At 42.3% G+C, this 16,214-nt stretch overlaps 1 protein-coding gene across 7 annotated transcripts in view; it reads left to right on the forward strand.

Moving 5' to 3' along the window:
- The window catches only part of kif21a (kinesin family member 21A), a 76,975-nt gene that overhangs the window by 16,332 nt on the left and 44,429 nt on the right, over positions 1–16,214 (forward strand). For all 7 annotated transcript variants that reach the window (XM_045688451.1, XM_014125705.2, XM_014125708.2 and 4 more), the window contains exons 2-6: positions 6,660–6,882; positions 8,495–8,677; positions 10,227–10,376; positions 10,526–10,657; positions 13,338–13,523. In XM_045688451.1, coding sequence (XP_045544407.1) covers positions 6,660–6,882; positions 8,495–8,677; positions 10,227–10,376; positions 10,526–10,657; positions 13,338–13,523 — 874 coding nt within the window. The remainder of the gene's footprint in view (positions 1–6,659; positions 6,883–8,494; positions 8,678–10,226; positions 10,377–10,525; positions 10,658–13,337; positions 13,524–16,214) is intronic.

The following is a 16,214-nucleotide window of genomic DNA, read 5'->3' on the forward strand; positions in this document are numbered from 1 at the left end:
ATTAATGTCCACTCCCATTACCAGTCACCATGGCAACCACTTCCCTTCTTTGAAGTCGCCCACCGCAACACAAAGAACAGTACAGTAGGCCTACACTGCAGACTGTGAGACAGCAGACACTGTCCTTCACAAACACAAATGAAGTATGTGTGGTGGTGGTGGGAGGGGGGTGGTGGGGGGTGGTGGTGGGAGGGGTGGTGGTGGTGGTAGTGCTGGGAGGGGTGGTGGTGGGGGGCAGACAGCAGGTTGGGGCGTGTTCAGTACTTCAACCAGACTTGTAAACGTTTTGGGTTGAGAAAATGACCTCACATTGGCTGCAAAGCTAAATGTTAAATAGCTGGTTTCTGAGCAGGTTTAAATAGCTGATGAGCTTAATCGCTCTGATTTAAAAAAACACTTGCCTTGAGGGGGTCCGGGGAGAATTTCCCCACTGTTTTTTAAAGAAAGAATGTAACTAAAAAGCTATCGTGAATATAATCTCTCACTGAGGGGTAGTGATGGGGAGGAAAAAAACTAATTACTAATCGCAATATTATTTTGGACGATATTTTATATATACTTTGACTCCAGGTATTTTTGCTAGGTACCGTTAGCTGACCATAGTCGGCTGTACCTACGCCAATACTCAGGTATTTTTCATCCTATAGCTTTGTTCTCATCTTCTTTTTAAATAGTGAGCCAACATGTTTTCAGCACTTATTTCCATGACTGATCAAACTCATTTTATAATGCTCTCTCTCATGTATCTGCAGCAGACATATAGTGAGCAATATGTTTGGAACATCAAATCGCAAAGGAATTGCAATACACAGAATTTTGAGAATCACAATACATATTGTGATACAATTTTCTGGACCCGTTTTGGCTCGTTAGCGTTACTTTCGAAACTACTGGCTGAAATTAGACAAAACCTTTTAATAGAGGCTCAATCACTTTAATTCACTGGTTTTAAAATACAATTTTTATGCCTTTTTTTAATAAATGTTTTATTTTATTTGACTAGGCACGTCAGTTAAGAACAAATTCTTATTTAAAATAAAGGCCCAAACCCGGACGACACTGGGGCAATTGTGCACCGCCCTATGGGACTCCCAATCACGGCCGGATGTGATATAGCCTGGACTTGAACCAGGGACTGTAGTGATGCCTCTTGTGCTGAGAAGCAGTGCATTATACCGCTGCGCCACTCGGGAGCATGTACAGTATTAAAGTATATCCATTTTTAATTCTGTGTTAAAACCTTGAAGAATTCATAAAAAATACGAAAAGACATTGGCATAGGTGTTCAAAAATCTACTTTTCTCTATCTTGCCCCCCAACCCAAACTGAGAAGGCTCACTATACATGGGAGGGGATAGGGGGATCACTACATATTTGGGAGAGACCATGTGCCCTGGGGAGAGAGGGGTGGAGAACAAAGTTTTGAAACAGTACGATTACATAGCAAATTAGTATGTTACACTGCCTGAAACAAAGACATCCCTTGTGGTAATGGAATAGGATTAGCTCTCTAGAATGTGCAGGAAATCTTCAATTGGTAGAAAGGGGTTGTCTGAGACTGGCATGTCAGCAAATGGATTTCATTCTGGGCTTGACACCTGTGTGCTTAATACATTATGACAGCCTTAAATGACAAGGGAACGAATTTGAAGATAGAAAGTTTGATAACGTGTTGGCTGCTTTTTCTCTCTTCTACAACCAAAACAAAAGAGGATTAAACCTAAAAGCTTCTTATTTTAAATTGTTTCAATTTGTGTATTTGTGTATTACATCATGTCACGCAAACAGATTTTGAGTGAATTTAAAGCCAGGCCTATGTGACGCTTGGTATTGTTTTATACAGTTACACTATCATAATATTATTTTTGAACGATATATAGATATTTGTCTCCAAGAATCGATTTGTAAATAAAATAAGTATTTTCTACTGTTGGTAGCGTTAGCTAGCTCTAGTCGGCTGTACTGTACCTGTGCTAAAACTCCAGTATTGTTTCATCTAATAGCTTGTTCTTCATCATTTTAAAGTGAGCCAACATGTTTTCAGCACTTTTATTTCCATGACTGATCAGAACTCGTGCGCTCTCGTCTCTCTGCAGCAGACATACACTGAGTGTACAAAACATTAAGAACACCTGCTCTTTCCATGACAGACTGACCAGGTGAATCCAGGTGAAAACTATGATCCCTTATTGATGTCACTTGATAAATCCACTTCAATCAGTGTAGATGAAGGGGAGAAGACAGGTTAAAGAAGGAGTTTTAAGCCTTGAGACAACTGAGACATGGATTATGTATGTGTGCCATTCAGAGGGTGAATGGACAAGACAAAAGATTGAAGTGCCTTAGAACGGGGCATGGGCAGTAGATGCTAGGCACACCGGTTTGTGTCAAGCTGCTGGGTTTTTCACGGTCAACAGTTTCCCGTGTGTGTCAAGAATGGTGGTGGGGGGCACATAAGTATTGTGATATCTTATTGTGAGGACCCTGAGAATTCTCAGCCCTAACTGTTGCCCCGCTCACTGTCTTCTCTGCCATGTTGTCAAATATGGATGATTCTACAGAATGCTAATACTTCTTTAAAATAGAGCTTGCTCTCTTCATGTTTTATTTCACAGTAGAACCAGCTCCTAGAATCATAACCATTTCATTTATCTGGCCTACTGGTTGATGTTCTGCTGACCTTGTTTACCCCACAGTCTATTTCATACAGGCTTATAAAACAGGAGTGTTTGGCATTGGTCTCCCACCCCTGCCTTGTACCATGTCATAACCCTGTGGTACTGTTATCTAGCGGACATCCCATGACCTTCAGGCAGGGCTTATCTCTTCTCCCATCCCTACGTCTCTCCATCCCTCCCTCTGTCCAGCAGGCTGTGTAATCCTGTAGCAGGTTTGGTCGTTGGTGGTAATGGTGGGATCCAGTGTCACACAGACACAGTGAGTGCACTGTGCACCGACCACAACATTGTTCTCTGTGCCCGCAAGGGACAATACAGTCCTTATATTCACGCAGGAAGGCAGGCCCACTGCCAGGTGCCTTTCTTAGCCGTTAGTTTGACCGTAACAGTGGAGTCCTTTTACCAGAGGAGTTGTGTACACTAAGAATACACGTCTCCCATTTGTGTAAAATGGATGGCAGAAGATACAATATATTGTAAACACTGTTTTAGACCTGGTTGGGAATGCAGTGGTATAGTACAGGCAGCACATGTAAACACAGAGCTGTATGTATTTACCTTCTATATCGTTAGCTCTCTTTTTCTGCCAATCAGCACAGTCTGTCTTTTTCTCTGGATTCCACATCAGGTTTAATAATCCTGGGCCAGTTGGCCAGCTATCAGGAGGGCATTATAGGCATTCAGCATTGGGGCTTAGTGCATCTCTAGCTCACACTCACACACACTCAGTCTCACACACGGACATACACACACACAAATGCATACAGTGCCATCAGTAAGTATTCATACATATTTGACTTATTCCACATTTTGTTGTTACAGCCTGAATTCAAAATTGATAAAATTGATTTACACAAAATACCTCATAATGACTAAGTGAAAACATGTTTTTAGACATTTTTGCCAATGTATTGAAAAGCATCTAATTTACATAAGTATTCACACCCCTTTGCTATGTCACTCCAAATTAAGCTCCGGAGCATCCAATTCCCCTAATCATCCTTGAGATGTCACTACAACTTGATTGGAGTCCACCTGTGGCAAAGTTGATTGTTTGAACATGATTTAGAAAGAAACACACCTGCCTAAATAAGGTCCATTTGTTGACAGTGCATGTCAGAGCAGAAACTATACCATGAAGTCCAAGGAACTGTCCTTAGATCTCAGAGATATAATTGTGATGAGGCATATATCTGGGGAAGGGTATAAAACCATTTCTAGGGTGTTGAAAGTTTCCAAGAGCACATTGGGAAATTGAAAAAATATGGAACTACCCGTGCCGTCCGACCAAACTGAGCAACCGGGCAAGAAGGACCTTTGGTCAGGGGAGGTGACCAATGATCACTTTGACAGAACTACAGAGTTCCTTGGCTGAGATGGGAGAACCTACCAGAAGGACACCAGTCTCTACAGCACTTCACCAATCTGAGCTTTATGGGAGAGTGCCCAGATGGAAGCCACGCCTGAGAAAAAGGCACATGACAGCAAGACTGGAGTTTGCAAAAAGGCACGCGAAAGACTGAGAGCATAAGGCAAACGATTCTGTTGTCAGATGAGGCAAAAATGTTACTCTTTGGCCTGAATGCAAAGCGCTATGTCTGGAGAAAACGAGGCACAGCTCATCACCTGTTTAACACGGGGCGGCAGGTAGCCTAGTGGTTAGAGCATTGGACTAGTAACCGAAAGGTTGCAGGATTGAATCCCCGAGCTGACAAGGTAAGTCTGTCATTCTGCCCCTGAACAAGGCAGTTAACCCACTGTTTCTAGGCTGTCATTGAAAATAAGAATTGGTTCTTCACTGACTTACCTGGTTAAACAAAGATTAAAAAAACACCATCCCTACTGTGAAGCATGGTGGTGGCAGCATCATGCTATGGGGGATGTTTTTCAGCAGCAGAGACTGGTAAGGATAGAGGAAACAATGAATGGAGCCAAATAAAGGCACATTTTTGATGAGAACCTGCTTCAGAGTGCAAACGACCTTAGACTGGGGCAAAGATTTACGTTCCAGCAGGACAAGGACCCCAAGCATACAGCCAAAGCAACATTGAAATGGCTTCAGAACAAGAATGTGAATGTCCTTGAGTAGCCCAGACTTGAATCCCATTGATAATCTACGCACTCCATCTAACTTAACAGAGCATGAGAATATCTGCAAGGAAGAACGGGAGAAAATCTCCAAATCCAGATATGTAAAGCTGATACAGACGTACCCAAGACGACTCAAAGCTGATACAGACATACCCAAGACGACTCAAAGCTGATACAGACATACCCAAGACGACTCAAAGCTGAAATCATCGCCAAAGGCGCTTCTACAAAGTATTGAGTCCGGGGTGTGAATACTTATGTAAATGAGATTTTTGTATTTCATTTTCAATAAATGTGCAAAATGTTCTAAAAACAACATGTTTTCACTTTGTCATTGCGTGTAGATGTGTGAGGATTTGTTTTATTTAATCCATTTTGAATTCAGGCTGTAACAACGAACTCTGGAATAAGTCAAGGGATATGAAAACTTTCTGAAGGAACTGTATTAAGCCAGCAGGCTTGTTTTATGAGTCAGAGTATTGGGTCATAGATTCAGGGTAGCGTTACGATGTGACGTATGAGCTAATGCTTTAGGTCAGGGATGGTTAAACTGCCGGCCCACGGACCAATTTTTTTTTTTGTGGGGGGGAACTCAGTCGGGGTCTAAATTTAGAATACACAAGGTGCAATTTCCAAATTTTTGGTTGTGCATCAGCAGTCACTCAATTAGCCCATGTCAGCTAAACATTTTTATATTGGTAAGTTAGTCTAGCGGACAGCTATCTAAACTTGTAGTAAGCATGGTCGAATTACCAAACGGGGTGGGGCCCATTGATCATCAGTTATCATATTTAAAACTGCAAACATTTGCCACCATCCTATGAAAAATGTGTAGAAATGCAGCAAACTTGCTTTAAAAAAAGGCAACATTTTCTCTACACCCCATGGCAAAATGTTGAGAATTGCAGGAAATGAACTAAAGAACGTAATTTTTCAAAATCTTTGCTGTCCCGATGAGGGCCCCTAAAATGTTTTGCTCGCAAGGTGGGGGAGGGGGGGGATGTGGGTACAGAGACCCACTGTAGCCCCTCAGGATGCGTTACGATGTTTATGGCCCCCACCCCAATCAAAGCTGCCCAAACCCTGCTTTAGGCCTACCGGTTACTGTATACTTCCTGTTGCTAGACTTTTCATAGCCTTGTAAGTGAAGGTAATATGACATTGTTAACTCCTTGTTTGAAGTGTACATTTTAATAGTACAACAAGTTAAATCAAGAGTGGTGCATGTTGCTGTACGTATTGAACACTTACTAAAAACAGCATTACTTTTACATACAGTGCATTCGGAAAGTATTCAGACCCCTTGACTTTTTCCACATTTTGTTATGTTACAGCCTTATTCTAAATTGTTTGTTTCACTCAACAATGTACACAATACCACATAATAATAAAAAACAGGAATATCACATTTACATAAGAATGCCAAGAATGTGCAAAGCTGTCAAGGCAAATGGTGGCTAGATTGGAGAATCTCAAATATATTTTGATCTGTTTAACACTTTTTTGGTTACTACATGATTCCATACGTGTTATTTCATAGTTTTGATGTCTTCACTATTATTCTACAATGTAGAAAATAGTAAAAATAAAAACCCTTGAATGAGTAAGTGAGTCCAAACTTTTGACGGGTATTGTATATAAATTAGCAAACATTTCTAAAAACCTGTTTTTGCTTTGTCATTATAGGGTGTTGTGTGTAGATTGATGAGAAAAAAAATTATTGAATCCAGATTAGAATAAGGCTGTAATGTAACAATGTGGAAAAAGTTAAGGGGTCTGAATACTTTCCAAATGTACTGTAGGTTTTAGGCCAATTACAGTATGTTTGTCTCTTGTTGACTGAATGACATTGTTTCTCTCCATCTACCCCTTCCCCTCTATCTCCACCAGGATTCGTCCTCAACTGGCCCGGGAGAAGATCGAGGGATGTCACATCTGTACGTTTGTGACCCCAGGGGAGCCCCAGGTGATGCTGGGTAAAGACAAGGCCTTTACTTACGACTATGTGTTCGACATGGACTCCTGTCAGGACAGCGTCTACGCTAGCTGCACTGAGAAGCTGATCGAGGGCTGCTTCGAAGGATACAACGCCACCATTTTTGCCTATGGCCAGGCAAGTCTCTACACAGCCCTGTCTCGACTGACACCTGGGGCTCCGGGGTCACAAAGTGTTGATATTTGGGTTGAAGGACACAACTCTTGTGTATAGCCCAGGGTTTTTCTTGGTCAGGTCAAATAACCTGGGAAAACTCTGGGCCCTGTCTGCAGTAGGCTAAAGCAGTTGTACCATATTCCACTAGTTTGCACTGTGCCTGACATTGTAAGGCTGGTATTTTTGTAATATAAAACTTCTGTTTGATCACGAGTCAAAGACTGAACTGGTATGATAATCCTGTGTGAGGTCCTGAAAACTCATTGACCCCCTCCAATATTTATATATATATATAATATATAAAATTGTTGAATGCTTTTTAGCTCTTGGAGGTGCTTATATAGTTTTTATAAAAGGTTTCTGAGAGTATTGGAGGTGCTTATATAGTTTTTATAAAAGGTTTCTGAGAGTATTGGAGGTGCTTATATAGTTTTTATAAAAGGTTTCTGAGAGTATTGGAGGTGCTTATATAGTTTTTATAAAAGGTTTCTGAGAGTATTGGAGGTGCTTATATAGTTTTTATAAAAGGTTTCTGAGAGTATTGGAGGTGCTTATATAGTTTTTATAAAAGGTTTCTGAGAGTATTGGAGGTGCTTATATAGTTTTTATAAAAGGTTTCTGAGAGTATTGGAGGTGCTTATATAGTTTTTATAAAAGGTTTCTGAGAGTATTGGAGGTGCTTATATAGTTTTTATAAAAGGTTTCTGAGAGTATTGGAGGTGCTTATATCGTTTTTATAAAAGGTTTCTGAGAGTATTGGAGGTGCTTATGTCATTGCAAGCCCTCACAAAGCTCTCTGAATCTATAGTAGCACCACTAAAGCATGCACTCTACCCCTCTTTTCCTATTCAACAGTTCTTACTCCTCAAGCAGTTTGGTGGCTGAGCCTCTCTCTTGCTCTCTCTCATAGGGGCTTCCTAGAACTAAAGTCTGTTTGATGGGAGGGGATTTCAAAAGTGGTGGGTCTTAAGTGATGCAGTTAAGTAGGCCTACACAACTCTTAAGATATTCACTCCTCTTCCCCCCATCTGTTCCACACCGCTGCTGCAGTGACTGGTGACCTACTTCTTGTCTGTCTCTCTACCATACTGTACAGTAGCTACAGTGGTTGGCCCTGGCTCTCGGTAGCCTGGTTCGGCCCGGCTCAGCTCAGTTTTACCCTGTGTTTTTACTCAGACTAGAGGACATTTGGTAGGATATGTGTCTGTCTAGTCTGTGCTGGACTAATTCATCTTTAACATGGTTCCAACAGTTTGACCCAGTCAGCAGAATCCTGGGGTTCTTCCCACTTGGTTACAAGCACAGCAGATTTAAATGAAACTTCAATTAATTAAAGTTGAATAAATTAATCTTGTTATCTCTCTCCTTGCTCATCCCCTCCCCCTCTCCCCATCCTCCTCTTTCCATTCCTGCTCCACTCTCATCCTCCCCTCTTTCTCTCCCCCTCTCTCTTGTCTTCCCCCCATCTTATCATCCTCCCCTCTTTCTTTCCCCCCTCTCTCGTCTGCCACCCCATCTTATCCTCCTTTTTTCTTCTCCTTTTCCGTCCATCTTCCTCTTCCTCCTCCTATAGACTGGGTCAGGTAAGACCTACACCATGGGTACAGGGTTTGATGTTAACATCGGGGAAGAGGAGCTGGGCATCATACCCCGGGCGGTCAGCCACCTCTTCAGGGGCATTGAGGAGCGCCAGCAGGCCGCTAAAGAGCAGGGACGACCCGTGCCTGAGTTCAAGATCAACGCCCAGTTCCTGGAGGTATGGACTATGGAGACACAGAGGCAGGGAATATAGGTAACATTCTGCTTGTAAATATGTTATAGAGTGAGAAAGGGACATAATCACACTCAGACACAGAGGATTACTTCAAATAATAGATAAACCGTAGGCTGGCGCTACGTAAGCCTGACATGGCTGTTTGTGTATAATTTTAGGTAATCCTCTGTGTCTGAGAGTGTAGTTATGTCCCTATCTCTTAAAACCTCACTCTATAACATATTTACAAGTAGAATGGGGTTCTTGGATTACGTAGCGCCAGCGCCAGTCTGTGTTGACACGTCACAATCTAACTAGCTCCCATCTCTAGTCTCCTACATAAGTTTCTCAGACTGCTGACCGTGGACAGCTGTCAGCGGGTGGGAGCAGGTTTGTTAGGGTCACGGTTTGGGGTGGCAAGGGTTAACACGGGATGACTGCACAGTTGTGTTTGCTTGTCATACTGACAGAAGCCTCATGGGGACAGACTGAGTCTACTCCTTTTTATGGCAGAGTAGTATACTGTATCTGAAATAGACAGAGTTAGTAGAAAGGATATGGCTGGAAAATCAACAGGATTTTGCAGAATCTACCCAATATTGTAAGCAATGATCACTCCAGCCGCCTCAGAACAGTGAATGGGAATGTCCATTCTACCAATACTAATTCTATGTCTGAGTTGCCACAGAGAAAACAAACGGATGGATTATCAGCACAAACAAATAGCTTTCACTGTTTAAATGCACACATTAAAGGGACACTTCGTAATTTTCACCCTTTATCTACTTCCCCAGAGTCAGATGAACTTTGGATAACATTTTTATCTCTCTGCGTGCAGTTTGAAGGAAGTTGCTATTTAGCGCTAGCACAATTGCTAACTAGGGTTAGCGCAATGACTGGAAGTCTATGGATATCTGCTAGCATGCTATTGGCGGCCATTTAAAATGTCTACATATTTTGGCATAACAGTATTAGCATTTAGCGGCTTTAAAAGTTATACTCTACCGTAATCTATGGAAAACCAGATGGGGGACGTATTGTTTGCATCTTAGGTTTATCCCACATAGCCTCTTATAACCACCAGAGATGGGAATGACTATAGAAATGGGTAACACTTCATTTGGGTACTCTATCAGTAGCATGTGGACTGGCAACAGGAAGTTCAACAAATCAACCAAAATAAATGTTACTTGTTCACCCCCTTCCATAAAACTAGACCCTGGCAGAGCCAATCAGGTAATTCTTGCTGCCTCCCGAGTGGCGCAGCGGTCTAAGGCACTGCATCACATTGCTTGAGGTGTCACTACAGACCCGGGTTAGATCCCAGGCTGTGTCACAGCTGGCCGTGATCGGGAGACCCATTTGTCCCAGCGTCGTCCGGCTGTCTGTCTCTCTCTATAACATAATCAGATGTGATCTTGCATAGTTGTGATATCAGAACTCTGGCATAGGATACAAACATACTGTTAGAAGGTGTGATATTTCACAGTGCTGAATTCAGCACGATAACAAATAAGACTGTAATATTGTGTTTCTGTATGTCCTGGTTAAGCTTTACAATGAGGAGGTGCTGGATCTGTTTGACTCAACACGGGACCTGGAAGCTCGGACGCAGAAATCCCACATAAAAATCCACGAGGACGCTAATGGAGGAATCTACACAGTAGGGGTGACCACACGGACGGTAGCCTCCGAGGCAGAGGTGTGTGCGTTGGGATGTATAGTCTGGGGGTCCAGAAGAAATGTGTATGGCTGTGTACATACAATGTAGGACTGTAAAAACAGGAATAACACTGTAAATGATCTTTTATGCGGTGACATGTCCAATCTCCCCTCTGTCTCCTCACCCAGATGATGCAGTGTCTGAAGCTGGGTGCTCTGTGTCGAACCACCGCCAGCACCCAGATGAACGTCCAGAGCTCCCGCTCTCATGCCATCTTCACCATTCACCTGTGCCAAGTCAGAGTCTGTGCATCCGACAATGTACGTACAAGAGCAGCTTATTCATTAGCCTGAGGGCCCGTCCCTTTGGTGCTATCTTTCCAACTCCTATCTTATTCCGTATCTACTCTTTTGTTGCTAAGAGGCGACTCTTGTCACGTGTTACGACACTGTTACGACATGCTAAGACAGTGACTGGAGTTACTCCTAACCTTGACATTTTACAGAAATCATATAGCCACTCAGCCACTCCTAGAAAGTAGAGGTCGGCTGATTTCAAGTTTTCATAACAATCGGTAATCAGCCTTTTTGGACGCCGATTACATTGTAATCCATGAGGAAACTGCGTGGCAGGCTGACCACCTGTTACGTGAGTGCAATGTCAAAAGGACCTTGTGGCTGCAATGAGCCAAGGTAAGTTGCAAGCTAGCATTAAACTTATAAAAAACAATCAATCTTCACATATCACTAGTTAACTACACATGGTTGATGATATTACTAGGTTAACTAGCTTGTCCTGCGTTGCATATAATCAATGCGGTGCCTGTTAATTTATCATCGAATCACAGCCAACTTTGCCAAACTGGTGATGATTTAACAAAAGCGCATTTGCAAAAAAGCACATTTGTTGCACAAATTGACCTAACATAAACATTGACATAAACATCAATGCCTTTCTTAAAATCAATACACAGAAGTATATATTTTTAAACCTGCATATTTAGTTAAAAGAAATGCATGTTAGCAGGCAATATTAACTAGGGAAATTGTGTCACTTCTCTTGTGTTCAGTGCAAGCAGAGTCAGGTTATATGCAACAGTTTGGGCCGCCTGGCTCGTTGCGAACTGTGTTCCTTCCTAACAAAGACCGTAATTAATTTGCCAGAATTGAACATAATTAAGACATAACATTTGAAGGTTGTGCAATGTAACAGCAATATTTAGACTTAGGGTTGCCACCCGTTTGACAAAATATGTTATGGTTCCGTATTTCACTGAAAGTATAAACGTTTTGTTTTCAAAATGATAGTTTCTGGATTTGACCATATTAATGACCAAAGGCTCGTATTTCTGTGTGTTTATTATAATTAAGTCTATGATTTGATAGCGCAGTCTGACTAAGCGGTGGTAGGCAGCAGCAGGCTCGTAAACATTCATTTAAACAACACTTTACTGCGTTTGACAGCAGCTCTTAGCAATGCTTGATGTTTGACTTCAAGCCTATCAACTCCCGAGATTAGGCTGGCAGTACTAAAGTGCCTATAAGAACATCCAATAGTCAGAGGTATATGAACTACAAATGGTATAGAGAGAAATAGTCGACGCGTCATAATTCCTATAATAACTACAACCTAAAACTTCTTAACTGGGAATATTGAAGAACTGGGAATATTGAACCACCAGCTTTCATAAGTTCTCATGTTCTGAGTAAGGAACTTAAACGTTTTTTTTTTTTTACATGGCACATATTGCACTTTTACTTTCTTCTCCAACTCTGTGTTTTTGCATTATTTAAACCAAATTGAACATGTTTCATTATTTATTTATGTATTATATTAAGTTAAAATAAAAGGGTTAATTGTTCATTTAGTATTGTTGTAATTGTCATCATTACAAATATATACATTATTTTATTTTTTTAATAAAAAAATAAATAAAAATAAATAAATAAATAAATCGGCCGATTTAATCGGTATCGGCTTTTTTCGTCCTCCAATAATCGGTATTGCCGTTGAAAAATCATAATCGGTCGACCTCTAACAGAAAGTGCTCTTATTACTAACATTCTATGTTTATGGTACTGACATACCGTAAATTCCCGACTATAAGCCGCAACTTTTTTCCCAGGCTTTGAACCTCGCGGCTTAAACAATGACGCGGCTAATATATGGATTTTTCCCACTTTCATTTTTTTTTTCTCCAAAAGAACACATTCTGTGACGTGCTCAGTTTTGGCGGCATGAAGCTTTCATTAGACCAATGAAATTGCCGAACGGGTTAAGGTCAAACAACTTTTTTGTTTACTGTTTAGATTAAATCGAGCGCTCTCAAACTTCCCATCATTCTGATTACGGTAGTCATTTTGTCACCCTCATCATGGCAAAGACACGGAGAAATGCATATGATGCAGCTTTCAAGTTGAAGGCGATTTGATCTGGCTGTTGGAAAAGGAAATAGAGCTGCTGCACGGGAGCTTGGTCTTAATGAGCCGATAAGACGTTGGAAACAGCAGCGTGAGGAATTGACTCTGCAAAAAGACAACTAAAGCTTACTGCTAATTTTTTATTTTTTGTTACAAGCCGTGTTTCGTTAAAGCCTGTGTAAAGTTCATTTGTTTCAATGTACCGGTAGGCACCTGCGGCTTAGACATGTGCGGCTTATTTATGTTCAAAATTAAAATTAATTCAGTGGGTGTGCTTAATAGTCTGGAAATTACGGTACTGTTTATGGTACTGGCATTCTAAGTTATATTACACTAATGACATGGACAGTGCTTTTGACTTGTGGTACTGAAACAAAGGCATCCATCTTGGTGCTAATTTAGCCAACGCTCTTATCCAGAGCGACTTGCATAACTGTAATTGCTTAAGTGCCTTGCTCAAGGGCACATTGACCGATTCTTCACCTAGTCGTCTCTGCGATTCGAACCAGCAAACTTTCAGTTACTGGCCCAATGCACTTAACCTCTAGGCTACCTGCCGCCTGTTATTTCTACCTCACAGAAAGACAACGAGACAGACCACAACGAGACGGACAACAGGATTGCTAACGGCAACTCCGAGATGGAAGAGTACGAGACACTGACGGCCAAGTTTCACTTTGTGGACCTGGCCGGTTCTGAAAGGCTGAAGAGAACCGGTGCTACAGGAGACCGAGCTAAGGAGGGAATCTCCATCAACTGTGGACTGGTGAGAGTTTGGCTGTGTCTCAAATGGACCTTATTCCCTATAGTAGTATACAGCTTTTGACCCACCCTTTTCCCTAACACACTATGGGGATCTGGTCAAAATACAATATGTCAAGTCCTCCTCTTGTTCACCATCCAAAGGACACAGGGACAACTCAATTTTCCGACTTAATCTTTTTTATTTTTAGTTTGCCTTCAGTTGATTGGTCTGTCCAGTAAATTAGGTTGTAAACCTTTAAAGACAGAACAAAAAGTTACCATCTTAATTAAACATTTTAATGAACTTAAATTAGTTTAAACATTTAAATAACATTCTAAATAACAAAGATGAATTAACCATTTAAGCCTTTTACCATTGGCGTCTTTGGACTGAACCTGTGAGTGAACTTGGAGTTTTCCCTCTGAAGTTTGTTCTTCTGAATGACTGACGCCCTCCATGCCTTCACAGGTGCTCCAAATAAGTGAAAATGATTGATCAGGTGACAAGCAGCCGGTTTGCTGCTGCTGGTGCACTCTGGGAAGTGTAGTTCTTTGACTCACTCCTGATATTCAGCTCAACACCTCCCACTTGAGCTCCTGGTTTTTTCCAAATCCAGAGAGGTCACAAGCCCTTCACACCTCTGTTTGTTCTTCAATGGGTAGTAGAATGACAAGGCGTCTGACATCTCTATGAACAATTGTGCCTGGGATTTTGGTTTGAAGCGTCTTCGTTCTTTCACCGTTTGCTCTTGTGGGCCCTTTTGCTGTTTGACTTTGATGTGAACAGGATAGCTGGGAAAAGTCTTAACAAGCACATCTCTAACAATGCCTTTGCTGTCAGCATTGACACCGACCACTCTAGCCAGCTTGTACTGTCCTCTTAGCGCGTTTTGGTCAGCCAACCAGACCACATCTCCAACAGAAACATTTCGCTTTTTGGTGTGCCATTTGTTCCTTATGAACAGATTAGGTCCAGCCAATTGGCTCCACTTCTTCCAGAAATGGCTTACCTCTGCTTGAATATGTTTAAGTCTTTTGTAAGGGTAGCCAACAAACTGGAAATCTCCAGGGTCTCCCTTTGGATTGTTACGTCCTAAAAGCAGAGAATTCGGGGTGATGTACTCTACAGTCTTCTCTGCTTTGAGTTCTTGCATCGATGGGTCTCTCATTAGCAAGGTTGGCTGCCATGAAGAGAAAAGTTTGGAATTCTCCCCAGGTAAAACCACCATCTCCACCAAGGTTGCTCAACGCCCGCTTCACTACTTTGACAGCTGCCTCTGCGGCACCATTCCTATGGGGAGAGTCTGCAGGGTGGATCTTCCATGACCATTCTGTACCATGCTTGGCAGTTTGTCTTCAAGTTCAGACTTAATTTGTTGGTTAAAGAATTTTTGAAGTGCGGATTTGGCTCCCACAAAGTTTGTGCCAGGTCTGACCAGAGTTTCCTGGGGTGTCCTCTCAGTGAAGTGAACCTTTGATAGGCTAGCAGGAATCCTTCAGATGACATGTCACTCACCACTTCAGTGTGTATGGCTCGGGAAGCCATGCAGCAGAAGACTATTCCCCATACTTTGAGTCTAGTTCTCTTCTTGACCTCATCTTTCACTTCATAAGGGCCGAACAGGTCCATGGCGGTGAATTCAAAAGGTGCAGCTGGGCCTGTTCGCTCTAGAGGCATGTCAGCCATGATTTGTTGACACTGTTTTGCCTTGTTTTTCCTGCAGACCACACAGCTGTCAACCATTTTCTTGGCAAGTCTACGGCCTTTTATTACACAGGCTTTCTTCCTCATCCGGAGAAGGGTTCCCGCCAATCCCTCGTGGTTTGCTTTGTGGGATTCTTGTGCCAGCAGTGTAGACACCCATGCTTCAAAGGGTAAAACTGGCACTGCTGTCTTATCTTCGTTGAATGTCTGAATTCTGCCTCCACAAACTAGCAGCCCAGACTTCACATCTTTGTACACTGTCAGTCTGCTTAGAGTTGTGTCTGAAAAATCTGTACCTTCTTGAGCTGCGAGAAAAAGGTATTTGAGTGCATCTTCATATTCTTTGACAGTCTGCACAGCTTGCTTGGGTGATCTTACCTCCCTCTTTGCCTGTTTAGGGGCCCGGCCCTTCCTCTTCAGCCACTGCTTGGCTGCTAAACAAACCCAGGCAACGACTCTCACCAGTTTGGACAGGCTACTGAATCTTCTTACTTCCACAATATCTTTAACCCAACCAGTGGGCTTCCTTCTAAGAAGAGTTGGGTTCACCACAGGTATTCCCTCTTGAGTTTCACTCTTTGGACTTTCCTGAGTGCCTTGTAGGTCTTCTTTCTGCTGACTACTTCTCGCTTCAGCTCTTGTCAATGCACCTGAGAATGCCTTCCTCTGGAGCTTGTTTACACTCTCCCTGGCATGAGCTGCAACCTCTCCAGCTGATTTTATAAGCCACTCCTCCACTGGCCACTTTAGGAACTCTGGTCCCTCTTGCCATGTGGAATTCTCCTTCAAATCTTCAGGAGCACCCCCTCTTGTTATGATGTCAGCTATGTTTAGATCCCCACGGATCCACCACCAGTCTTGCACTTGTCCAGCCTTCTGGATATCACCCACTCTGTTTGCAAAGAAGGTTTTGTACCCATAACTGACTCTTTGAATGGCTCCCAAGACCGTTTGACTGTCAAGTAGATGGAACCATCTCTCGATCTTCATTCGAGCATGCTTTTCCAC

This window comes from Salmo salar, chromosome ssa10 (assembly GCF_905237065.1).
Source record: "Salmo salar chromosome ssa10, Ssal_v3.1, whole genome shotgun sequence".
Taxonomy (NCBI): Eukaryota; Metazoa; Chordata; class Actinopteri; order Salmoniformes; family Salmonidae; genus Salmo; species Salmo salar.